We start from the raw sequence: 26,291 nt of genomic DNA, 5'->3' as shown, positions 1-26,291 counted from the left end.
CTTCCTTCCTTCCTTCCTTCCTTCCTTCCTTCCTTCCTTCCTTTCTTGTGTATGTGTACACATGCACTTGTGGGCCCCGAGGATGGAACTCAGAGAGTCAGGCTTGGTGACACCATCCTAAAACAATTGTTTCTAAAATTCTGAAATGTGTCTTAATGGAAATAGAGAGTTCCTCACCAAAGTCTAGGATATCAGGGGTTATAGCTTGAAAGATAATTTTGGACAAGTGTAAGATATGCACTTTGAATCTTTTGTTTTTATAGAGTAGTATCACTTTAAACATATTACATTGGCAATTAATTAAATGTTTGGTGAGTGTGAGGTAAAAGACTAAATTTTGAAGGCGATTGGAGTAGTTACCAGCTTATTCTATAATACACACCTTTGTACCAAAGTCAGACAGAATTTTTTGGATTTTTTTTTTAATGTGTATGAGTGTATTGCCTGCATGCATGTAAATGCACCCGTGTCATGCACTGCCCACAGAGGTCAGAAGGGGGCGTCGGATCCCCTGGAATTGGAGTTATAGGCAGTTTTTAACTGACATTATGAGTGCTGGGAACCAAACCCAGGGTCCTCTGCAAGAGCAGCCAGTGCTCTTAACTACTGAGCCATCTCTCCAGACCCTTTTGGTTCTGTTAGGTATGTTTTCCCTGCATGTATATAAATCAAATGTACCTGTGTTGTGTAGTGTCTGCGGAGGCCAGAAGTGGGCCTGGAACTGGAGTTATAGACAGTTGTTAGTTGCCATGTAAGTACTGGGACCTGAACCTAGGTCCTCTGTAAGAGCCATGTCTCCAGTTCCCTAGACAAGATTCTTTTTTGCTAGGTTGTTTGATCTGACCCAGGAGGCCTCATCTGAATCACATTTAAATCAACAATTTCTTCTTTTTGTTTTTGTTTTTGTGTGTCTGTTTTTGAGACAAGGTCTCCTGTGGCCTCAGCTGGCCTGGAACTTAATATGTAGAGCAGGCTGACCTCCATCTCAAAGAGATCTGGCTGCTTCTGCCTCCTGAGTGCTGGGATTAAAAGCATGCCCCACCATGCCAGGCTCATTTCTTCTTTTTATTAAAAAAAAAAAAAAAAAAAAAAAAAACCAAACACCAGAAACTAGTGTTGGTATGGGTGTGGATGTGTACATACACATTGTATACCATGACGCCCATGTGGAGATGGGAGGGCAACCTCAGCTATCAGTTCTTGCCTTCCACCTTGTTTGAGACAGGGTCTCCTTGTTTGCTGCTGCATACCTCAGGCTCACTGGTCCACAGCTGCTGGGGAGTCTCCTGCCTTCATTTGCATCTCCCCATAAGAGCACTGGGAGACTGTGCGCAGTTATGCGTGAGCACTGGAGATACAAGCTCAGGTTCTTATATTAGTGCAGCCATCTCCCCAACTAAATCAATACTTCTAATAACATACTCTATTCTGATAAGTTAATTAGGCACGTAATCATGTCCTGTATAATTCGAATTACCTTTACTTTTTCTACCCTATTATAAAAGCCATCTGGCTGATATTTACTTTGTACATATTTATCTTGGGCATTGCAGGGGCTGTAAGAGAAAACTTTGTCCATGCTTGTAGACTTTGTAATCTTGTATGTCTGTTTCAACTGTTGTGTTTCATCTGTTATGAGAATTGCACTGAACAACTTGTGAAGTAGGAAGAAGTACGTCCAGAATGTCCAGACCTTGGCTGTCATCATTGTTCATTCTTATGAAATAGCCTGTATATAAAAGTTGTATTTGAAAGCTATGCGCAGCCATTAAAATTTATCCTGCTTCCCTCTGTGAATGCATATGACTAAGGAAAATTGCTTTGTTAAGTAAATACAATGAATGTTTGAGCGCCTACTTCTTACAGAACTTTCAGGTGGAACAAGACAGGCAGTTGAAATTAAGAAAAATACCAGATAGTGTGATATGCTATGCAGAAAGTTAACCAGGGTGATTTGGTGACTACTTGAAGTTGGCAGAGAGGCTTCCCTAAGGAGGCAAGATTTAATGTGGAGTATAAGAAGCCAATTTGGAGGTGAATTGTAAGAGGTAGAGGGATTCAGGACTGAAGGAACAGGCTGTAAGTCATAAGGCAATGGTATACTTGACATGTCTAAATTACCAGGTGAAGGCTTGTAGGTTAATACGTCATGCTTTTGTTTAAGAAATATTACAGTGAAATATTTTTTAGTCTTGTCATAAACTTTACACATATGTTGTATTCTCTAACACATCCTATATAACTGAGTTGATAAATATGAATACAGATACTCTTGTATCCTAAATGTTTTTCTATCCCTCGTTTCTCCTGTTTTGTATGTATGTTGTGAAAAGGATTATGTCATTGGAATACACCTTCATGAAGTTAACAAATTTTTTCCAATAGTTTTTCAGTTCACTAGGGAAAAAAGCTTAACTTTGTCAGGAAGCAAGTCATAGTGCATACTGGAAATATATTTCTTAATTTGTCTTTAATAGTTAAGGGCAATGAATGTTTTCTAACCCTACTGCACTTTTACTCATCTGTCTGCTGACCAAATGCCTTGTCACCCTGAGTAATCATCTAGATAGAGTCAGCAGGAGAACTCTTTCATTACAGTTTAAAGACTAGGTTTTTATTAGCTTTTAAGATATTTATCATTCTTTGAAATCTTTTAATGAATTTTATGCTATAAAATCTTATTCCAGTTAGGGTTCTTTGTTTTATTTTTTTCCTCCAGAAATTCATTACATGAAATTTGTGCTTGGCAGCAAACACATACCCTAAGAATCATTGAGTCAATAGTTGTAGAATATGTATTTTACCTGTTACTGAAATAAGGAGAGTAGAAAGACACTGTCCCTGCTGTCTGACAGCTAGTCGGGGAGAACAGTCTTGAGTGAATTTCGTTTCTGTGGATACCTATTCATATCCATGATGGATTTTTGTTAAAAATGTTGTCTTAATGTTTTCAAACACATAATTAACAGAATTCACGAACATAAATTGTTACATCATCTCATTATAATAAAAGTTAATATTTAGTTTGAAAAATAACCAATTTCTTTTTCCTCCTCTTCATCCTTTTGATAGCTTGACAGTCAATAAATGAGAAAAATTATTTTGCGTTTTTGTATTTAGTTTTGATTTAGGAGAATCTATGTTTGACATACTCTATTTTACATTGTTGCTGCTACTGATTAAACCCAAACTCTAATATTATAAAGCATAAGCACTTCAGGCTTCTACATTAATAACTGACTTTTTACTGTTAAGAGTAGAATAGGGCAGCAAAGGGTCTCAAAAAAAATATATGTGTAAATTCCATGATCTTTGAGGTGGCCTCTGGAGCCCTGCAAGTCTGGTAATGGACATTTTCCATGTTATTACAGCAGTTTACTTATGGTGATTGATTTCTGAGTTTTGTTGTCATCTAAACTTCGGGTTTTCCAACCCATACACATTAATTGGATTAAATAGAAGAACTTCTAAACTGAATGAACAGTGATTATCGAAGAGCAAATAAGGGGCTAGGGAGATGGTTCAGCAGTTCAGAATGCTGGCTACTCTTGCAGATAACCAGGGTTCAGTTCCCAGCGCTCACATGGAGGCTAACAGCCATCTGTACCTCCAGTTATAGGGATTCTGACACCCTCTTTTGGACTCCACAGGTACTGCACACACATGCAGGCAAAACACTCATACACATAACATAAAAACAGGGCTGGAGAGTTGGCCCAGTGGTTAAGAGCACTGGCTGCTCTTGCAGGGCACCTGGATTTGAGTCTCAGCACCCACATGGTGGCTAACAACTGTACCTAACTCCAGTTCCAGGGGATCCAGTTGTCTCTTCTGACCTCCACGGGTATTGCTCGACAGGAACACTTATATACATGCAGGTAATGAACCCATACACATTAAATAAAATAATAAATAAAATATTAAAAAATAAATATTGGGGCTGGAGAGATGGCTCAGCGGTTAAGAGCACTGACTGCTCTTGCAGAGGACCTGGCTTTGATTCCTAGCACCCACATGGTGGCTATGAACCATCCTTAACTCCAGTTCCAGGGGACTCTGAAGCCCTTTTCTGACCTCCGTGGTATTGCACAACATGGGCGCACTCACATACGTGCAGGCAGTACACTCATACACATAAAAATAATAAGTAAAATATTTTTTAAAAATCTTAAAAAAAGACCAAATAAAAAATGAAAATACGGTAGAAGAATTGTGACCCTTGTAGTATCATCAAAGTCATAGCCGTTTAAAAGGATTAAAAAGTTTTTGAATACTTTATTACTTTTATGTGTATGAGTGTATTGTATAGCTTGCGTGTATGTAAATGCACCTGTGTTGTGCAATGCCCACAGAGGTCAGAAGAGGGCATCAGATCCCCTGGAATTGGAGTTAGCCACCATGTGGGTGCTGGGAACAAAACCCTGGTCCTCTGCAAGACCAGCCAGTGTTTTTAACCTCCGAGCCATCTCTCCAGTCCCTAAAATACTTAAGAATATTGACAATGTTAGTGATTTTGGTGGTAAAAGTAGCTTATTGACACCCCAGTCCAAGTGGGATTTAAAATTTCTCTTTGGTGATATTTATGACAAAAGATAATGTGTACTGAAAGAAGTATTCATCAGAAAATACATAAAGGATGAGTCAAAGTCAGGCCTAAGCAAAGTGACACATGAGAAGGATTGACAAAGGCATTGAAAATGTGGGCTTGCAGAGAGACTGAGTTGTATAAGTGTTTAAGAATAGCTAGATCTAGGAATTAATGCATTTAAAAAAGTAAAGTCTTAATTTTGGATATAATTTTAAATATATTTCTTCATGTGTGTATACACATATTTTAAGAAAACATTAAAACAGAAGCAACTAATCCACTCATGTTCTAACACCCAGAGACAATATTAACATTTTTGTTTTTTTTAATGTCTTTGTGTTAATACATGCAGTTTTCCTTCTTAACACACTATAAACGCATTAAGTTATATTTTCACAAAATGTTTCTGGGCTATAATGCAAGCATACCTCTCTAATTAGGACTTTGTGTTTTGTTTTTGTTTCTGTTTTTGTTTTTGATAGTCTCCCTGTAGCCCCAGCTGGCCTGGAATTCGCTATGTAGACCAGGCTGGGCTTCATCGCACAGAGGTCCATAAAGGCTTGGGCTCCCACACCTGGCTGGCCTTTTTGTTTTTGCTATTGTAATTTTGTTGTAACATTTTAAGGACATGCTTCCCTTTGTTTCTGACTTATTGAAAGATTCCTCCAAGTGGAGTTATTAGGTGTAAATAATGAAGCTGATCTGTGTTGCCAATTTTTTTTCAAAAAAGAAATTATTAGCCTAGACTCCCTCTGTTATAAGTAGGGTACTGCTTAGCTTTGTTATTGACCAGTTTGTCAATAGAAAGTGATGTTATTGTCTCAGTAGCTTCAGAAGATCTTGGTAGGAGTAGCCTTAATTTCTGAAAGAGGATTTGAAATCCTTGGAATAGTCTGAAAGTTGGCAAGAGAGTAAATGAAATACGCAAGCAGACTTAGTAAAGGAGTGATCGTGCTTAGTGACATGAACTATTTCATCAGAGCAAGTCCAATTGGAGTAAAGTGTGACTGGGCTAGACAATATTAGAAAAGAATGCTGAAAGATTTAAGGTGATTTTTAAGATAGTCTGAATGGCAGCAGGGTAGAGTTCTAGGAAGCTTTCTTTCAGAAATGGAATTACAGTCCATTATGCAGGAGAGTAGTGAATATACAGAAATCTAATATGGCCTCACAGGAAACTCAGGATTAAATGGTAAAAGATGATGAAGCCGGGCGTGGTGGTGCACGCCTTTAGTCCCAGCACTCGGGAGGCAGAGGCAGGTGGATCTCTGTGAGTTCAAGGCCAGCCTGGCCTACATAGTGAGTTCCAGGACAGCTGGGGTTACAGGGAGACCCTGTCTCAAAAAGACCAAAAAAATAAATAAATAAAAGATGTATGATGAATGTTTGCCAGTTCTCCCCTCCTTTAAATGTTGCTTTTTGTAGTTTAGAGTATGCAGTAGTTTTTAACCATTTCTTCTCTTCTTGACTGTTTTCTTCCTCCCAAATTCCTATTTTACTTTATCAGTTGATTCTTTGAGGTAAAAATCACTTGGAAGAAGCAGTTCATACCAGGAAGTGGAACTCCTCAGGCTCAGGATGTCCAGGTGAAGGAAGGCAGGAGGTTGGGTCCTTGGTCTACATTGTTCCATTCTTGACAGTTCTAGATGTGGATGTTTCCTGACGCCATGACAGCAGTCACTTCTGTTTCTTTGCTTCAGCTTCACTCATGTGTTCTGTGGGATGCTTCTATTTCCACAGTTCTGAATTTCCGTACAGATGCACCTCTGACAGCAGAGCAGTTTTATATCCCAGTTTATAACAAAAGTGTTTCAGTTTTAATATTGCTGCATTCCAGAGGTAGGTTCCACTGTGCTTGATAAAAATGGAGGAATTTAATAGTTTTATGGGTTTAGGATTTTACCAGCTCATCTGGGTATTTGTTTCTTTTCCCCAGTGAAACGTCCCCAGTGTTGCCCTTCTCTGCCCAAAGCCAGGCATGTATCTAAAACTAAGTGCAAGAATGTAGGAAAACCAACCCAAACAGATACAGCCAGATTCATAACAAATCCATAGAAAGTGAGGCAGGAAGTACCACTTGTAAATGCTGCTGCCTGCTGTCTAAAGACCAGAGCCACTTCTTTTTCTGGACTGTAAAGCATTCAATATTCAATTCTCACAGAAGAGATGAGAACATAATAGTGCTCTATTCTGTCAACATCAGTGGGAAGGAATGTAAGTGATATACACCAAAGTGGAACTGCACTGACTGCCAACAGGACTACATAGTCAGATTACTTGTAAGTAGAAGCTGTACTTCCTCAATGGAAGACAACTTCAAAATTTCTTTTTAATGAAATCTGCATATAGTGTACTTGTATCTTCAGTTGTACAACAGTCACCAAATGACTCTGAAAATACACAGTAGGTGTCCAGACTGGCGGAAAACCTAAACTATAAGCAACCTCCTCAGTGACATCTAATCATCAGTAAGAAAAACTTCCTAAAGAGCAAGGCAAACACATTTGCATGGTCAGCTATCAGGAGGGGTGTAATTCCTACCAGTGATGGGGACTCTGTAGTCACTCAGATTTTCAGTGTAGACTGACAATTATTAGAATAGCTAAATAAAAGGTGGGCTTGGATCAGTCCTCTTTTTGAAGGGCGATGATGGGATTGTAATCTATCAGAGGATCCAGGCTTTGCCAACAAAGCAGCTGCAAAGAAGGGGGAGGGAGGAGGCGCAACAGCAAAGCAGAGGCAGTGTGGGACCTGGAAGCAACTGAATGGCTTTGGTCACTGCTGAGAGAATTTGAGCCTAAGGAGGATTTGTGCCAGGACAGTGTACTAAAAATAGCCAGCCTTTTTACAGAGATACAAGGAAATTTAGGGAAAAGGCTGAAGTTTCTGAAAAAAAATTCTCTATCTTTTAAACATACTCATGCTTTTCTATTAACACTGAACTGTTCCTTTAAAAAATAAAGCTACTTTTATGAGTTTCCAAAGCATGACACTTCATTTTATCCTTTGGTCTTTCTCTGCATTTACATAAATGTCAATGTTGGCCCATTCCCAGGCATACCCCGTGTGAGTCTCAGGAATCTCTTCAGGTGGAAACTGAAAATTTCATTATTTTATATTTAAAATGAAGTAGGTCTTCAGTGCCCTCTATTCATATTGGTTATTGAGTAAACATATGACTTAGTTCATTTTGATTCAGATTTATTTAGCCTAAAACTACATTTACTATCTGGGATGACAAGTTGTGCCAGCAGTCCCAGTTACTCAGGAGGCTAAGGCAGGAGGGTCTCTTCAGCATGAGTTTGGGATCAGCCTGAGCAACACAGGAAAATCCCTACTGCAAAACCAAACCAAACCAAATTTCATTCACTAGAAGCTAAAAAATTTAGTATCTTAAAACTTGAAGATTGATTTTTAATTATGTGTGTGTTTAGGGACGGGGTGTATGCGCAAGCCTACAGTTCCCTGCAATGGCCAGAAGGAGGTATTAGACCCCCTGGAGCTGGAGTTAAGTTGGTTGTGAGCCACTGGACATGGGAGCTTAGAACTGAATTTGGGTCCTTTGTAAGGATAGTATGCACTCTTAACCACCAGCTGGCTCTCTAACGCTTAATTCATTTTTCTTTCTTTTTCTTTTTAAAGATTTGTTTTTAAGCTGGGTGTGGTGGCACATGCCTTTAATCTCAGAACTCAGAAAGCAGAGGCAGGTGGATATGTGAGGTCCAGGCCAGCCTGGTCTACATAGCAAGTTTCGGACCAGCTGGGACTACAAGGAGACCCTCTCTCTCAAAAATAAAGCCTAAAGAAACTAAAGATTTTAAAATTATTATTTTAAAGTTATGCGTGTATATGTGTCCATGTGTAGGTATGTGTGCTTTTGAGTTCAAGTGCCTGCAGAGTCCAGTAGAAGGTATCAGATCCTCTGGATCTGGAGTTACAGGTGGTTGTGAGCTGCCTGACATATGGGTGCTTGGAACTGAACTTGGGTCCTCTGTAAGAGCAGTATGCACTCTTAACTGCTGAGCCATCTGTCCAGCACCCCTGAATTCATTTTAATTCAAACTTTTGTTTGTTTTGTTTTTGAGATGTGTGCAATCATGCCCAGCTCAAACATTAAAAAAGTAATAACTTGGACTGGAAAGATGGCTCAGCAGTTAAGAGCACTGACTGTTCTTGCAGATGACCTGGGTTTAATTCCCAGCACCCACATGGAGGCTAACAACTGTCTATAACTCCAGTTCCAGGGAATCCAACGCTCTCTTCTGATTCCACAGACATTGCACAACACAGGTACACTTACATTCAGGCAATATATTCATACACTTAAAAATAATAAATAAAATATTTCCTTTTTAAAAATTTTTTTATTTTTACTTTTTTTTATGTGTATGAGTGTATTGCCTGCATGTATTTGAGTGCACCTGTGTCATGCAATGCCGCGGAGGTCAGAAGAGGGTTTCGGATTCCCCTGGAACTGGAGTTAAAGATGGTTCACAGGGTGCTAAATAAAATATTTTTTTAAAGTAATAACTGGGGCTGGAGAGATGGCTCAGTGGTTAAGAGCACTGACTGCTCTTGCAGAGGACCCAGGTTTGATTTCCAGCACCCACATGGCGGCTACGAACCGTCCTTGACTCCAGTTCCAGGGGAATCCGAAGCCCTCTTCTGACCTCCGCTGCACTGCATGTCATGGGTGCACTCACATACATGCAGGCAATACACTCATATATAAAATAATAAATATTTAAAAAAGTATTAATCACAGTTCAAGTAAGACGCATAACCAGGACTCTAAAGGGTTCTTTTTCTTTCCTTTTAATTCTGTGTGTGTGTGTGTGTGTGTGTAAGTCACTTTCCCAGATTTATGTAACAAAGCCTTTTTTTCCAGATCTTACTGACAGTCATTTTAGTGGCCTAGTAGAAGAAAATACATTGCTGATAAGTCCAAGCTTGCTACACCTCACAGACTTAAGAGTCGACCTTAGTTTTTGGGTTCAGAGGATTGAGTAATAATCTCTGAGATAACTGTGGAGACTGTATGCTAGTTGAAGATTTGTTAAAGTTTTAGAATCTGGTGAAATAATCATATTCCTGTGAAAGCTCTGCAAGTTATACTCATTAGCCCAAATGTTTTAACATAGCCTGACACTACTTACTTATTTGTGTATAGCAGTGGCTGTCAGCACAGAGCTGGTACCCAATGCTAGCAAAATTTATAGTGACAGGAGAATAGGGCCTAGAGCAGCAGCTGGAGCAAGACTTTCTGCACTCACTTTCCCCTTAGGTGCTCCAATACCCCATTACTCCAAGTTTGGCCCAAGAACTACAGCATCAGCATTACCTGGGAAGTTGTTAGAAATGTAGAACCTCAGACCCACTCCAGCCTACTGAATCAGAACCTGCAGTTTAATGAGATCCTCAGGTGATTCCTGCTCACATCAGAGTCTGAGGAGTGCGTTTCTAAAGAACAAGTACATAAAGAAGGGTTCGCAGTGTTCTGGAGTGTCTCGGCCCTCTGGTTCTCCGTTTCAGTCTCTAGGACAGTATGTTTTTTGGAAATGGGATTTATGCATACTGGTATTTTCTTTTTCCAAGAGTGTAAATAGAGATTAAAGTTGCATATTCTGGATTCAGTTTTACCAGGGCCCAAATCCTAGCTCTGTCACTGTACCTCATTTCTCCACTGGTAGTATGTAGCTATGGTAAGCAAAGGTATACTATACCCCATCACCCCTCTGCTCTGTACTGATCACAGCTGAGCTCTCAGAACGATGGTGTGTATATGTTTTTGTCATCAGTGTATTCAATTCATATTGTGGGAGTCTTTGCTGAAACACTAGTTGCTAAAAAGTAGGTTAGGTTTAGAAATTTTGCCATTTTATCTAGTAATATTTTTAATAATGGATTGTCTGAAATATTTTTGCTTTACTTATTTAAGAGTAATGGAACTCTAAATTATAACCTACTGGGCTGGAGAGGCAACTCAGTTGGTAGAGTGCCTGTGTAATGCGTATGGAACCCTGGGTTAGATTCCTAGTACTACATAAACTGAGTGTGGCAGTACCCACTTGTAATTCCAGCACTTGGGAGGTGGCGGCAAGAAGATCAGAAGTTCAAGATCATCCTTGGCTATGTAGGGAGTTCAGGGCCAACTTGGGATACATGAGATCCTGTCTTAAAAAAGGAAAAAATTACAGCCTAAGCAAGAGTAGGAAAATTTTACTGGCAGGACTTAGAGACGAGTGTTCTGACCTTGTTTCTATAGGGGGCAGCTGGCATTCTCTGCTATGTGGGAGCCTATGTCTTCATCACTTATGACGACTATGACCACTTCTTTGAAGACGTATATACACTCATCCCTGCTGTGGTGATCATAGCAGTAGGAGCCTTGCTTTTCATTATTGGGCTAATTGGCTGCTGTGCTACAATCCGGGAAAGTCGATGTGGACTTGCCACGGTAAGTTAACACTTCACTGACCATGAGTGTAGTCAGAGTGGGGAAAATTTCATCTGTTACTCTTTCTTGAATTGAGCATGAAGCTCTGAAAATTTAGGTGCCTTGGCTTTTATAATTGTAACAGAATTAGTATATTCCTTAAACTTCTAGAGCTTATCCCTGATAATAGCTTTTTATCAAGAGAATATTTAAAGGGGCTGGAGAGATGACTCAGCAGTTAAGAACACTTGCTGTTCTTCCAGAGGACCCAGGTTCAATTCCCAGCACCCACATGGTGGCTAACAATTGTCTGTAATTCCAGTTCCAGGGGATCCAATATCCTCTTCTGGCCTCTGTAGGGCATTGCACCTACATACATACATGCAGGCACAACACCCATACACATAAAAAATGATGATGATGATGATGAATACAATTTTTGAAAATAGAGACTATTTAGAGCTGTTTCTTCATCTCTTTTTTTTTTTTTGACAATGTTTCCTTAACAGTTTGTCATCATCCTGCTCTTGGTTTTTGTCACAGAAGTTGTGGTGGTGGTTTTGGGATACGTGTATCGAGCAAAGGTATGTTGTCTCCTGTGATTCCTGTAATATTTTGAAAGATTTCAGGTTTTCTTTTGTTTTTCTTCTTCTTCTTTTTTTTTTTTTTTGTGTGTGTGTGTGTGTGTGTGCGTGAGAGAGAGAGAGACAGGGTCTTGCTATAGCACTAGCTGGCCTGGAACTCACTGTGTAGACCAGGCTGGCCTCTAACTCATGGAGATCCACCTACCTCTACCTCCTGAGTGCTGGATTAAAGGCATGCATCGCCAGGCCCTGCTTGTTTTGTCTTTTTTACCTATAGTATCATTTAAGGTTAAGCAGACAACTTGAAATTAATTTGGTTTAATTTTAGAGCCATGATAAAAGATAGCATAGACTCATTCCCAGTATAATTTACAGTTTTAAGTCAAAAGCAGACTATACCAAGGTGATGATCAAACCACTGAGACAGAAAGATGCTGTACAGTTGTGCTCCCATTCCCCAAAGAGTGGTGGATGAATGGACATCAGCTTTAGGTCTCATTCATCACTGCTTGCTAAGTACATTCAATCAATGCAGAGAGAGACAAGGGGAATCTGATGCAAGCAAACTTTCTTAAATGATTCTTTTTTTTAACCTGCTGGGTTTTTTTTTTGATTTTGGCTTTGGTTTTTAAGATTTTCTTGGCCAAGTCTATACACTGAATAAGAAAAATAGAAATAGTAATTTGTCCTAAAATATCTTACAGAAGTTCTCAAGTTTTTACCTCCTTTAGGAAAGGAAAAGCGAGGTCTGAGAATACTGAAAACTTACGTGGTAACTGAAGACACCCAGATGCGGGGCATCTGCCCTAGTGTCTGTAGCTTTCCCCTCTTGAATGGATTGTTAGCCTTTATTTTACATACAGTATTCTCTTTGAATGCTTGAGATTTAGTAGATCAATTTGCAAACATGCTCTTTAGGAATTTTGGTTGAAACCTTGAATTAATGTTACTTTGAGTAGTATTTTTGAGGGATAGAATTCTTTATATTGATTCAGGTGGAGAATGAGGTTGACCGAAGCATTCAGAAAGTTTATAAGACCTACAACGGAACCAACCCTGATGCTGCTAGCCGTGCTATTGATTATGTACAGAGACAGGTAAGCCTTCTTGAGGGCTATTCCCTATTAGATCAACATTAAACTAGGTCTATTATGCCTGTGGAAATTGGTCATCTACTTTCTCAGCTATAACAAAATGTCAGATATCGTAATAGATTTTGTTCCTATAACGCCGCTTTAAATTTTTGCTTTATTTTCTTAAAGCAAATCCCAGACATCTCAGACAAAACATTTTAAACACTTTGTCACTGGAAATAATATTTAACTCAGAATTAGATATATTAACTTATAAAATATAAAGATTTTGGTGGCAGGAGAGATGGCTTAGCAGTTATGAGTATATATTGCTCTTGCAGAGGATCTAAATGTGACTCTTAGCAGCTGTATTAGGCAGCTAACAGCCACCTGTAACTCCAGCTCCAGAAGGATCTGATACCTGGCCTCTGCAGGCACCTGCACTCACACATACCCACACACAGACACACAAAAATAAAAGTAATAATAATAAAAATATTTTTTAAAAGATGAAGATTTCCTTAGCAAGAAACTACCTCTTTCAAGCAGTATACTTAAAAAAAAATTATTAGTTTTTATTTTATGTGTAAGAGTATATTGCCTGCATGTATGTGAGTGCCCCCTTGTCATGCAGTGCCCATAGAGGTCATAAGAGGGCATCAGATTCCCCTGGCACTGGAGTTACAAGACAGTTGTTACCTGCCATGTGGGTGCTGGGAACTGAACCTGGGTCATCTGTAAGTGCAGCCAGTGCTCTTATTGCTGAACCATCTCTCCAGCCCTTCAAGCAGTATGCTTTTCATGTAGAGATCCTAGAGCTGATAGCTATGTGTGACTGTTTAAAATGAAATTGAAAATTCAGTTCTTCAGTTACACTAACCATATTTCAAGTGCTCAGTTCATCCTTATGTAGCTAGCGGTTACATGCTGAATTGTACAGAGACCTAGCATTTCCCTCATTGCTAAAAGTTTTGCTGAACATCACCAGTGAAAGCTCTGTAGTACATGAACCCTAAAGCTCAACATGGATACCTGCCTTTTCTGAGGAATTTCTCTCTTCTCATCTAGTTGCACTGTTGTGGAATTCATAACTATTCAGACTGGGAAAACACAGATTGGTTCAAAGAAACCAAAAACCAGAGTGTCCCTCTTAGCTGCTGCAGAGAGACTGCCAGAAGCTGTAACGGCAGCCTGGCCAACCCTTCCGACCTCTATGCCGAGGTGAGTCTTTTGGCCAAGACTGGAATCTAGCCTAAAAACTATTTTTGCTCTTATCACTATGTGGATTTCTTTTCAAACTTTTTTTGCTTGTCTTTAATGCCATTTTGTTTTATTAAAGTAATTTTGTAATGCGTTTTTTTTTTTGCTTTAATTACATATCCGTAAGTTTATATAAGATTATATAATCATATAATCTTTTTTTGTTCTTTTAGTTTCTTTCATTTCTATATCTGCCAGTGAGTAGTAATTTGTCTTTGCAGCTCTTTCACTTTTAAAAAAGACTCCTACTGAGATTGACTCTGTTTACAGGGGTGTGAGGCTCTGGTTGTGAAGAAACTACAAGAAATCATGATGCATGTTATCTGGGCCGCATTGGCCTTTGCAGCTATTCAGGTGAGCACAGCTAGCCCACTTAGAAGTGAGCCACCAGTTTCCCCATCTTGTCTCTGGGCCTAGACCCAAAATGGTTTAAAAAACAAATCTTTGTGGAGAGGGATTATGTGTGAGGAGAGGCCTTAAGAGCCCTTATTTTCTTGCCTTGATTAGTGAGTGAGCTGTTCAAAATACAAACAGACTGATGTTGCAGAGTATTCTTGGAAGATACTTTAATAGAGCTTTATAGAAGTTTTTAGAAATACTGTTATATTTCAGTTTGGAAATGGAAACATTCATTTCAGTCTTTTTGTATGCTATCTCACCTTCTAGTTCTTTTATTTTTTACTTAGAGAATTTATTTTTATTTTTTAATTTTTATTTATTTTTTTAACCTGTACTGGCACTCAAGCCCAGGAACCTGATTATGCCAGCTGAGCACTCTCCTACTCACCTACATGCCTCAAACCCTTAGTTTAAGTTTTAATTTTATTTATTTGTTTTGAGGTAGCAACTTGATAATGTGCCTAGGTCAGCCCCAAACTCCAGAACTCAAGTAGTCCTCCTCCCTCAGCCTTTTAGGTACCTCCTAGAACAGGTGCACATGCTGTGCCTGATTCCTTGAGGGTGTGTGTGTGTGTGTGTGTGTGTGAAGAACTTGAACTTGGGGCTGGAGAGATGGCTCATCGGTTAAGAACACTGTCTGTTCTTGCAGAAGACCCAGGTTCCAATCCCAGCACTTACATGGCAGCTAACAACTGTAACTCCAGTTCCAGGGGACCCGACAGCCTCTTCTGTCCTCTGCGGTCATTGCATGACACAGGTGCACTTACCTACATGCAGGCAATACACGCGTACACATAAAATAAAATAAAAAATAATAAAATATTAAGAACAAAAAAAAGAACATGAACTCTTATACTAGTCTCTTATTCTAAAAGGAGCAGTTGTATTGTTTACAGAAAAGACTTCCCAGTAAAAATTGAGGTTCTAGCCTCTTCTGTATTTGTGGACTTGTTTTTTTCAGACTCATGATCATGCAAAAGAAGCTCTCAGCATCAGTTGGCACATATGGACGTGTCCAGTACCATTGTTGGTAGCTAAGGGGACCTGTTTTCCCAACTCTACCTACTAGTGAAAGCAGTCTTTGTATTGCCATAGAATAGTTAGTGAAAGTGCCTCATTGTCTCTCTAAATTGGCATCCATCACCCCTTATCCTCCCAAACCATACAACCTTATCCCTCAGCCTCATATAAAAACAATTAAATTACATGGACAGGCGCTTTGCACCCAACATAGCCATCCACGTTCCTAGTTTCCCAAGTATATATAGTGTTATCTTACAGGTTCTTTTGGGGGGACATCTTAGAGTCTTACAATTGAGATTAGACAGCTATTGGAAAATCTTTCTATCAGATCTAGTTCTCAGAGTAATTTTTAAACTTTTATTTACTTTTTTTGTTTTTGTTTTTGAAACAAGGTCTCACTATGTAGTCCTAGCTGACCTGGAACTTAGACAAGGCTGGCCTCAAACTCAGAGATCACCTGCCTCTGTCTCATGATCCTGGGATTAAAGATATATGCCACCACATCTGTCTATTTTTATATTTTTAGTTCTTGAAATAGAATTCAGGTCTAGAGAATGTATTTTAAGAAAGTGTAGATATCTTTTCTTATATTAAAGCCAGCATAATCACTACTTTAAATGCAAGTTGTTGGTTTTCTGCTCTTTTTATATTTGAGCAGAAACTAGTGTATTTACTGGAAAGGGCCTTTAAAATGGCAAAAGAGAGATTGTTTCCTTTGCAAGTATTCAGACAGCCCTGAAGTGTGATTCACTAAGAAGCCTAGGTCCATATTTGTTGTGGTCTCTGCCCCCCTGAGCATTTACTTTGAGGCTCAACGTTACAGTGGTTTGTTGATCAGCATGGATGCATTCCATATTTTGATTGTGTATGCAGACACATTCATTTAACTGAAAATAATGAAATGAGAGAAGTCTTTTTCCCAAGTAGAAACCTGGTCTTTGCATTCTTAGTAATTTCATGTTGGATAATAAAGCTATATATACTAGGATGTAGCAGAAAAGCTTTGGAATTGCATAGTGTTTGTGCTCATGAAATATGTAGTGTGTAACTAAAAACTGATGCCAGGCAGTGCTCAGCCATGTTCTTCATATAGGCATGCCAGCCATGCATTTCTTCATTGAATATTTTTGCCAGTCTCAGGTATACCTGCCATATTTTTTAGACTTTAATCACCATGACTTAGGTAGTGATTTTTAAAGATCAGACTTTTTTTTTTTTTTTTTCAGTTTAGCAAAGCTAAGTCAGGGGTTCTGAATTCAAAACAGATTCAAAACCTAGTGATTTTGAAAATGAAAAACTTTAGGGCTGGAGGGATAGCACAGCTGTTAAAGGCTAAGGCTAACAACCAAAAAATGGAAATGAAAAACTTTGGTTGTAAAGGAAATAAAAAAATAATTTTCCCTAATATATTTTCTTTAAGAGTACCTGTAAATTTTCTAAGATTTTTGTTAAAGTCTGTTGCAGATTGTTGACCTGGGTATGGAAAACCAGAGCAAAGAAATAACTCAAATAACAGGATCTTGATATAGAAGTTTAGAGCTAGAAAAGAATGCTAGAGATTCTCCAGCCCTTTTCCTCTTTGTTCTGCCACAAAAATCGAAAAGAACAAGGATAATAATGGCTTAGACCATCGCACAGACAGTAGAATGCTAAAGTCTGAATTCTGACTCCATTTGTAATCTTGTATCAGTTACAAATATAAGCATTAGGATTCTCGTATCAAATTTCTGAATTCTGGTTTGAACCCTGACTAATTGGCACTCTAGCTGGGCAGAATACAGAAATGAAAGGCAGAGTTGAGTGGTTACAACAGAGAACAGATTTGTCTCTTGGTTTGAAAAATCAAATATATTTACTGCATGGCCTTTTAAGAAAACCTTTTGCTTACTGGGTATGGTGGCTCATGCCTTTAGTACCAGCAGAGGCAGGTGGATCTTTGTGAGTTCAAGGCCAGCCTGGTCTACATAGTAAGTTACAGGCCAGCTGGGGCTACAGGGAGACCCTGTCTCAAAAAATACCAAAAAAAAAACAAAAAACAAAAAAAAAGAGTAGTTGAATAATCCAGATTTGAGTAGGACCAAAATGATCAAGAAAGACAAAAATCTGAGGACTCCTAGTTAATTATTATAACAGAATTTTTGAACATTAAACAGATGACATTTGTAAAAATTTGGGAGGTGTGTTTCAGTTTTTTGAGACAGGATCTCCCTGTAGCACTGTCTGACCTGGAACTCACTCTGTAGACCAGGCCTCAGTCTCATGGAGTTCTACCTACCTCTAGCTCCTGAGTACTGGGATTAAAGACACTGCCACACCTGGCTAAAATTTTTTCTTATGTATCTTGTTAGCTTATTAATCAGCAAGATGCTATGCATCTTTGTAAATAGATAGCCAGTTAAGAATTTTATATCTAAAGGTTTAATAATAGTATAAATCTAGGTATTGGTTTATTGAGCTCTTGAGTATCTTGCTGGGAGCAGGTAGCATGGGGAAGATGTGAGCAAGTCCTTAAGGTGGAAAGGTTGAGAGCGAAGTTCCAGAAGGACTGCTTCGCAAGGTGTACTGCTCTTCTCGTCTCTATGCAAGTGTGAAGAAGGTTATGGTGGCTCCTGTTTTCCTCTTTTCTTTTTGAGAAGGGGCTCACTATGTAGCTCCGGCTGGTGTGGACCTTGCTATGTACACCAGGCTGACCTCAAACCCAGAGATTGACCTTCCTCTGCCTCCTTTAGTGCTGGGATTAAGGGCATGTGTCACAATGCCAGCTTCCTCCTTTCTTGGCTACTATTTGTACATAAAATAAGTAAATTTCATGTCAGGTCAGATATCCCTGCATAGGTGTAAAGGTTATGTATTTTAATTCAGACCCTCTAAAATTTTTCAAATAGTTCCAAAGGGGAGGGCTGGAGATTTGGCTTAGTGGTTAAGAGCACTGGCTGCTTTTGCAGAGGACCTGAATTTGAGCCTCAGCACCCACATGGTGGCTAACAACTGTCTATAGCTCTAGTTCCAAGGGACTCCGACATCCTCTTCTGACCTCCATGGGCATTGCACAACATGGGTGTGCTTACACACATGCAGGCAATATACTCATGCATATAAAATAAAATATTTTTTAAAACTAACCAACAAACTAAAAAAATCAGATGTTAACTTCTGACCTCCACATGCACCAACATAAACGAACACCTGCTCATACACAAACAGACAAAACTTCAAGCTGGATATGATGGTGCACACCTGTAAACCCAACACTTAGGAGACTGATGCAGTAAGATTAGGAGTTCAAGGCCAGCTTGGTCAAAACTCTTTAAAAAAAAAAAAAATTGGGCACATCATTGCTCATATTTGTAGGGTTCCATTTGATAATTCAGTACATATATACATTGTGTAATGGTCAAGACAAAATACCATTTCTTGTTGAACTCTGTGTGTGTGTGTCTTCCAAATTCTTCTTGTCCTTTATAGTGAATAGTAAACTAGTGACCCCTGTACTGTAGAACACTAACACTTACTCCTCCTTTGTAGTTGTATTTTAGTATCTTTTGTCCAGCCTTCTATTCCTCTTTCCTCTGTCTACCCTACCCTCTAGTAATCACTATTCAGTTTGCTCCATGAGGTCAATTCTTGTAGTTTCTGCATCTGAGTAAGAACACATGATAATTTTTTTTATATTCCCCTTAATGTCCTCCATTTCTTGTCATTGTGTTGCAAATGGGAAGATTCTAAACTTTTTTTTAATGACTAAATAATATTCTATTTTGTGTATATATGACATTTGAGGAATGTCATTCTCAACTAATTTGGGAAGTCTTTTTATATCGAAAACACCTGTTGGAGGCCAGCAATATGGCTCAGTGGGTAAAGATGCCTGTCATCAAGCCGGAGGACCTGAGTTTGATCCCTGGAACCCACACAATGGAGAGAACTGACTCCCACAACATGTCCTGTAACTTCCATATGTACATGTCCCCCATCCCCAACATACCCATGTAAAATACATAAAAATATCTTTCTTAAAACAAGTACCTATTTGTATTTTTTTTTTTTTCCAAGTGATATAAATTTGGTCAAAGCTAAGTCTCCATCTCAGTCTTGGCTTTCCCTTGATTGTTCTCCTCACTTTGTACTTTGAGAGAGTCTCAGGCATACTCGGTCAACTCTATGGCTAGTCTTGAGCCTGCTTGGGGATCCCATTTCTACCTCCTGAGGCTGGAATTGCAAGTAGGTGCTAGTCCCTCCTGGGCTCTGGGGATCTGAGATTTAGTCTTGTTTATATGGCAAATGCTTTAACTGATGAGCCATCTCTGTAGTCCTTCAAGCCTTTTTTTTAGAACTTGCTATCAGTTTCCATGCTTCCTTCTAGAAGTAGTTTGTATAAGACAAGCATCTATGTAATTTTCGGTATGTAGACTCTTAGAGGAGGCAGCTTTGTACTGTGCTTTTTGTTTTGAGATTGTAGAGTCTGCTTTTCAGTAATTTGATAAGATCTTTTTTATGCTTTACCTACTTTTCTTCCGTGCTAACAGTGTGCAAAACTATAACATACCACAACCAGGATATTAGAATTGGCATTGGTAGCCTACTGATCTTACCCAGATTTCTCATTTCTTCATGTGCTTAGCTCTACACAGTCTTACGACCTGGGTAGATTTTTGTCCACCACAGTCAAGATACTGAGCAGTTTCGTTAGCATAGTGTTCTCTCCTGTCCCTCTTTACAACTTTCATCTTTAACCTGTACTCTAATAACTAATAATTGAGTTCCTATTTTAAAATTTTCTCATTTTATAATGTTGTATAAATAGAATGATATAGTTTCTGCCTTGTTTCTCAAGAACAGATTGATATGTTATAAGACTATCTTATTTCATGGCTGCATACTACCCACAGGTATACTTTGTTTTTTTTTTTAATATTTTATTATTTTTATGTGTATGAGTGTATTGCCTGCATGTATGTGAGTGCACCCGTGTTGTGCAGTGCTGTGGAGGTCAGTAGAGGGCCTCAGAGTCCCCTGGAACTGGAGTTAAGGACAGTTCGTAGCCACCACGTGGGTGCTAGGAATCAAACCCAGGTCCTCTACAAGATCAGTCAGTGCTCTTAACTGCTGAGCCATCTCTCCAGCCCCATGTTTTTTTGTTTTTTTAAGATAGGGTTTTCTTGTAGCCCCAGCTGGTCTGGAATTTGCTGTCTCACAAGAGATCCGCCTGCTGCTACCTCCTGAGTGCTGGGATTAAAGGCATGCACTACCATACCTGGATTTTCAATGGGTGTTTTTTTTTTTTAATTTAATTTAAAAAATTTTTTATTTTATATGTATGAGTGTATTGCCTGCATGTAGGTAAGTGCACCTGTGTTATACAGTGAATGCCCACGGAGGACAAAAGAGGCTGTCGGATCCCCTGGAACTGGAGTTATGGATAGTTAACTGCCATGTGGGTGCTGGGATTCGAACCCAGGTCTTCTGCAAGAACAGTGTTCTTAACTGCTGAGCCATCTATCCAGTCCCTCAATAGGTGTTTTTTTTTTGTTTTGTTTTTTTTTTAAAATACTTTACTTATGTTTATGTGTATGAGTGTATTGCTTACATGTAGGTAGGTGCACCGGTGTCTTGCAATGCCCACAGAGGTCAGAAGAGGCCTGACGAGGTTAGAAGGGGGAATTAGATCTCCTAGAGCTACAGTTACAGGCATTTGGTTGTAAGCTGCCTGATGTGTGTACTGAAAACTGAGCTCAGGTTCTCTACAAGAGCAAACACACTCTTAACTGCTAAGCCATTTCTCTAGCCCCACTTCAATTGATTTTAATAGGCACTTACCTAAGTCTTGCTGTCACAAAAATGCAAGTAGTGATTATTCAATGTTCTACATGTTCATAGTCTATTTATGGCAAAATATATGGCCATGAAACTGGAGTTTATATATGAATGAGTCTTGGTAGGTACTACCCAACTTTTCTCAGGATGTTTCTAGTATGAAAGAATTCTTAGTTTTAGCTGGGTATGGTGGCACACCATGTCTTTAATCCCAGCACTATGGAGGCAGATACAGGTGGATTGCTGCGAGATCAAGGCCCGTCTGGGATGGTCTACACAGCAAGTGAGACCCTGTTTCAAAAACAACAACAGCAACAAAGAGTTCTTAGTTTTGTGTGAGAATGCCTATTTCTCCCTGCCTCCCTCTACATAGGATATCAAAGAACATATTAGTTTGGCAGTCAGTTTTTAAAAATCACTTGTCTTATTATAGTAAGCATTTTTTTGTGTGTTTTTGTTTGTTCTTTACAAATTTTGTAGTTGTTGGTGTTGTTTGGCCTAGCTAGAGATTAATTCCCATGACTTGAATATTACGGGGAAAGTTTTCACTGTAAGAAATAATATTGAAGCTATAATATTCCTGTAATATTTCCAAGTCTGTTGTTGGAATTTTTCAGTAATCAATGAGATGTTAGTATAGCAGAGCATTCTAAATGGGTCTATAACACTTAATGGTGAGGATAAGAAGTTACTGGGTAGAGCTTAATTTTCTTAAATGGACACATTTCCAATTGGAGTAGGGTTTGCCATGCTTTTTAAATTGCTCTGAATCAGTACTAGTTGACTTAAGTGAAGAGGAAAGAAATGAGCCATACTTCAGACCTCATTTTGAGAGCACTGACTCCTCCAGTAGACATTAACCAGCTGAGAGGGGTGTGAGGAGGTGGGGTGCCAAGAGTTTTGTTTTTTTGTCCCCCTCTTAGCAAGTCAGTAATTTCTTGAATTTAGCATTTTTATTGCTCAATTTAACATTGCCTAGGAGCAGAAACGTATTTGATTTTATAGCTGTTATGTTTTGATGTGCAGTGAACAAATATATTTCTCTAGAAATTAGATACTAAACGCTTAGAATTAGCAAGGATATTTAGTAGACTTTCAACAGCATCTACTTTTAAAGCGTCTTGATGGTACTTTATACTAGTAGTCACTTGACAAATATTGATGTAATGAGACTGATGAATTTGAACAGCAGCTTCATGGCCTGAGTGGGTAGAATAGAGGCAGACGGTAGAATAGTTCTTTAATCTAGTTTAATCCTTTTGCTCAGTAACATAGCATGTCTCATTACTGGTCCAATACGCTACTCCAGAAGGGTTAGGAGTTAGTAAAAAATAAAATGATGAAATAAGAGTGGTCTTTAAGGCAGCCACACCTTTAATCCCAGTACTTGGGAGACAGAGGCAGGCAGATCTCTGTGAGTTTGAGGCTAGCCAGGGCTACATAGTGAGAGCCAGTCTCAAAAAAAAAACAAAACAAAGAAGTGATCCATAACAAGTAATATATATGTAATGCCACAGAACCAAAAGTAGTAAATAAGAAAGAAATGGAAGCTTCAGAGTTCGTTTTTTGGCACTGAATTTTGTAGTTGTTGGTAAAGTATCTCTCCCCATAATCCAGACATCTAAAAGGACCACCATAAAGTACGTGTTGCTTTGACGTATTCTCTAGACTTGTGCTGTCCAGTATGGAAGCCACAGCTGTTTGTCTAATTGAAGTAAAAGCTTAATGTGACTCCCCAGTGGCTAGGCTACATTTCAAGTGTTCAGTAGCCACATATGCAGAGACAGACCATTTCCATCACCACAGAAAGTCTTTTGGGGCTCTTATTGTTACTGGGGATGGCAATAAAAGAGCCTTGATTTCTGTCAGCTTCAGAGAAGTTCCTGATGTAAGGCAAGGAAGCTGATGTTTAGTACTTAATTCCTTAATAATGTGTTCAGAAGCACTTCCCTCTCCCACTGTCACTGCTTTTTTGATGATTTGAAGACATTGAAACTTGAAATAGCTTCATTGCTAATAAACAAAAAGGGCTTTCAGCCTTTTTCTCATTGTTGTTTTTTCCTACAGCTGCTGGGCATGCTGTGTGCGTGCATCGTTTTGTGCAGAAGGAGTAGAGATCCTGCGTATGAGCTCCTCATCACTGGCGGAACCTACGCATAGTAGACGGCTTCAGCCTGAGCTAATTTTTAGTCTTGTTCTGATTTGGAAGATGAATTAAGCAGGCCTGCTGCAGTTGGCCTCCTGGGTTCATCTAGTTAAAGCACACATACATTGGTGTTGGACAGAGCAGCTTGGCTTTTCATGTACCCACCCATTTACCTACCCACCATGACTTTTTCCCTTATTCTAGCTGACTCTCCATGCCCCTGATTTCAGAACCATTTACAAGTTGCATAGACTTAAAGGAGGATGTGGGTCTGCTTCTGTTGCCTCCAAGGAATAATGGGACAGTGTCGTATCACCGGGTCATTTCAGTCTTCACAATGGAGAACTCTTGGCCAAAGGTTTTCGGGGGGAGAGGGAGGAAGCCAACTGTCTGGTTAAAATTAACACCAGATGGTGCCCCTCATCAGTGTCCTTTTAAAGAATATATACTGTAGTACAATAACATAGCAGTTGTACAAAATGGCTAACATAGTTTAGAAACATAACAGTGTGTGTTTTTGTTCATCTTCAAAATCAGGCTGATCTTTGAAACTAGTGGTTTTTAATCAAAGCTGGCTTTATAGGAGGAGTATAATGGATGCACTACTGTTTTAAAGCAATTAGTGTGAGTGCGTGAGTGTTTCTGTGTGATTGAGCCCATTCATCATAAGTCTTAAACTTGTTAGAGATAATGTACCCATGTAGACTAGCAAAATAGTATGTAGATGTGATCTCAGTTGTAAATAGAAAAATTTAATTCAATAAACTCTGTATCAGCCCTCAACATGTACTTTTTAATTATTTGGGGGATATTTCAGTTCCAGAGCAGCAGTATAATGATTCAGATGCTGGTGTTGTCTGCAGTTCTTCCTGATTTGCATGGATTTTCATTATATGCTGCCAAATTCTAATGGCCATGATATTCAGAAAACTATAGATGCTTTCTAGCTTCAGTGAATTTTTTTTTGTTTTGTTTTGTTTTTTTGGTCTTTTTGAGATAAGGTCTCCCTGTAACCCCAGCTGGCCTGGAACTCACTATGTAGACCAGGCTGGCCTTGAACTCACAGAGGCATATACAGAAAGATTTCCATACAGCGCAGTGAGAGATCAAGGGCATCGTGTTGTGCTGGGGGGTTTAGTGATGACACTTGGGAGCTCCTGGAGGAAGTGTCCAAGCCTAGAAACTGGAGAGGTGTGTGGGGAAGAAACTCGGTGTGCAGTGGGATTGGTAGAGGACTGCTGTAAGTAGCTCATAGTGCCTAGGGCTTAAAACAGTATTCTCTGTGGTCTTATGGGACTTGCTCTACCGGTCAGACTTGATTTGTAGGCAGAGAAAGCTATTAAAGGGCTTAAGCATAATGCTGATGTCAGCAGGCCTGCTCTGAATGGTCCCCAAGGCAGTTGAGAGGATGGTTTGGCATATGATGAGGAATGTGATGAGGCTTCAGTTAGGATTAGGTAGCAGGGCATGAAGTAGGGCACTGTTGGTATAGGCAATGTATGGGGTGGACTCAGGGACTCTTGGAAGGAGGAAATGGCAGAATTTATACCGATTGGATGTGGGATAGAGAATGGAGAAGAAGGGAGGAATTGAAAATGAATCTCAGATGTCTGGCTCAGTCAACTGGGGGAAACAAAGCCAGACACAGAAATAGAGAACAAATAAAGCTGAGTTCGTTGTCTTGTAAGTCCCTCCGAATATGGAGAACACAGGCAAAGATGAGGCATAAGAACTAACTACAGAAGTAAAGGAAGCTTTCCTGATTGCAGTTCCCAGGATCAGTGATGTTGTTCCTGACCCATTCTCCTCCTCCCTGCCTGTTCACAGTGGGCAAGGATGCTTGTGAGCTTTGACCACCACCACCTCCCCCAGCACAGTCTCCCCTGCTGTTGATAGGACCATTCTGTGACTACCCTGTCACTGCTTGGAGCTGAGGTGAGCAGTGGTGGTGTGTGACATTGATTGCCCTTTTTCTGGGCATGATCAGGCTAGCTCTAGAGTAGGAAATTGCTTTCATATCGTGTGTCAGTTGGTAACCCACTCCTTGAACTTGCTTGAAGGGCAAGTCCCATACCCTTCTTTGCTCACACTTCACTGCTTGCCTGTGAGAGAGCAGCCTGCGAGGAACCTAGACATTCAGCTTCTCCCAAGGCTGAGAAGTGGCTGCCACCGAGTTGCAGAAGACACTCCTTCTCCCCCGTGGATAGTGCTGCTGGACCCATGCAAGAAGACAACAGAAAGTCCTTCCCCTCCAGCCCAGGCAGCCCCTTGAGAGTCTGCAGAGTCCAGGTCAGTGTGGAAAGAAGAGGAGTGTGTGGAGCTTTGAGGCAATAAATACCAGTGCATCTGCTCAAGATGTCTACTTTCTCCAAGGTGTAGGTCCTGTTTTGTTCCTTCCAACCAAAAGTCTTAGTCTCTGGAGATGTAACTGTAAGGTGATAGAAATATTCTGCTTCTCATTTAACTCCTCCCCAGGTTTAACAAATAGTGATGACTCTAGCTGGATTCAGACTTAACTAAGGATGTTTTTCCAATCCAGAAGTCCCTCATCTTCCAGGCAGTCCTCCCCTCTCTGTCATTTATTTTTTAATATCCTCTATAGGACCCACGAGTTCCCACTTTTTTCAGCAGTTAATTGTCTTTTTGAAGGCAGAGCTTCCTCAAACACTTAGGGATTTGGCCAGTGGGCACCACTTCAAGTGTTCCCGACATTGGAGAACTTCTGTGACTTCTGACATGAGCTTGCTGATCCATCTCATCCCCTCTCGTGTGGCCACCAAATCAGTGCTGGCTAAGGAGCCCTGGTCCCTGGTGCTGCTGCCAAGCTGATAGAGCTTTAGTCAACACTTTAAAAAAAATTTTAAGAAATATTCTATTATTTTTATTTTATGTGTATGAGTGTATTGCCTGCATGTATGTAAGTGTTCCTGTGTTGTGCAATGCCACGGAGGTCAGAAGAGATTGTTGG

At 39.6% G+C, this 26,291-nt stretch overlaps 1 protein-coding gene across 1 annotated transcript in view; it reads left to right on the top strand.

The window, feature by feature from the left end:
• Tspan3 (tetraspanin 3) overlaps positions 1-24,106 on the top strand; it is a 27,691-nt gene extending 3,585 nt beyond the window's left edge. The window contains exons 2-7 of the mRNA XM_008823438.1: positions 10,854-11,045; positions 11,534-11,608; positions 12,604-12,705; positions 13,750-13,902; positions 14,212-14,295; positions 23,245-24,106. Of these exons, the coding sequence (XP_008821660.1) occupies positions 10,854-11,045; positions 11,534-11,608; positions 12,604-12,705; positions 13,750-13,902; positions 14,212-14,295; positions 23,245-23,337 (699 nt within the window). The 3' untranslated portion in view covers positions 23,338-24,106. The remainder of the gene's footprint in view (positions 1-10,853; positions 11,046-11,533; positions 11,609-12,603; positions 12,706-13,749; positions 13,903-14,211; positions 14,296-23,244) is intronic.
• Positions 24,107-26,291: the final 2,185 nt, after the last annotated feature.

This window comes from Nannospalax galili, unplaced genomic scaffold, assembly GCF_000622305.1.
Source record: "Nannospalax galili isolate Female #2095 unplaced genomic scaffold, S.galili_v1.0 scaffold28, whole genome shotgun sequence".
In the NCBI taxonomy this organism is placed as follows: domain Eukaryota; kingdom Metazoa; phylum Chordata; class Mammalia; order Rodentia; family Spalacidae; genus Nannospalax; species Nannospalax galili.
Note: the sequence above shows the minus strand (reverse complement) of the source record. Positions and strands in the feature narration are given on the sequence as shown.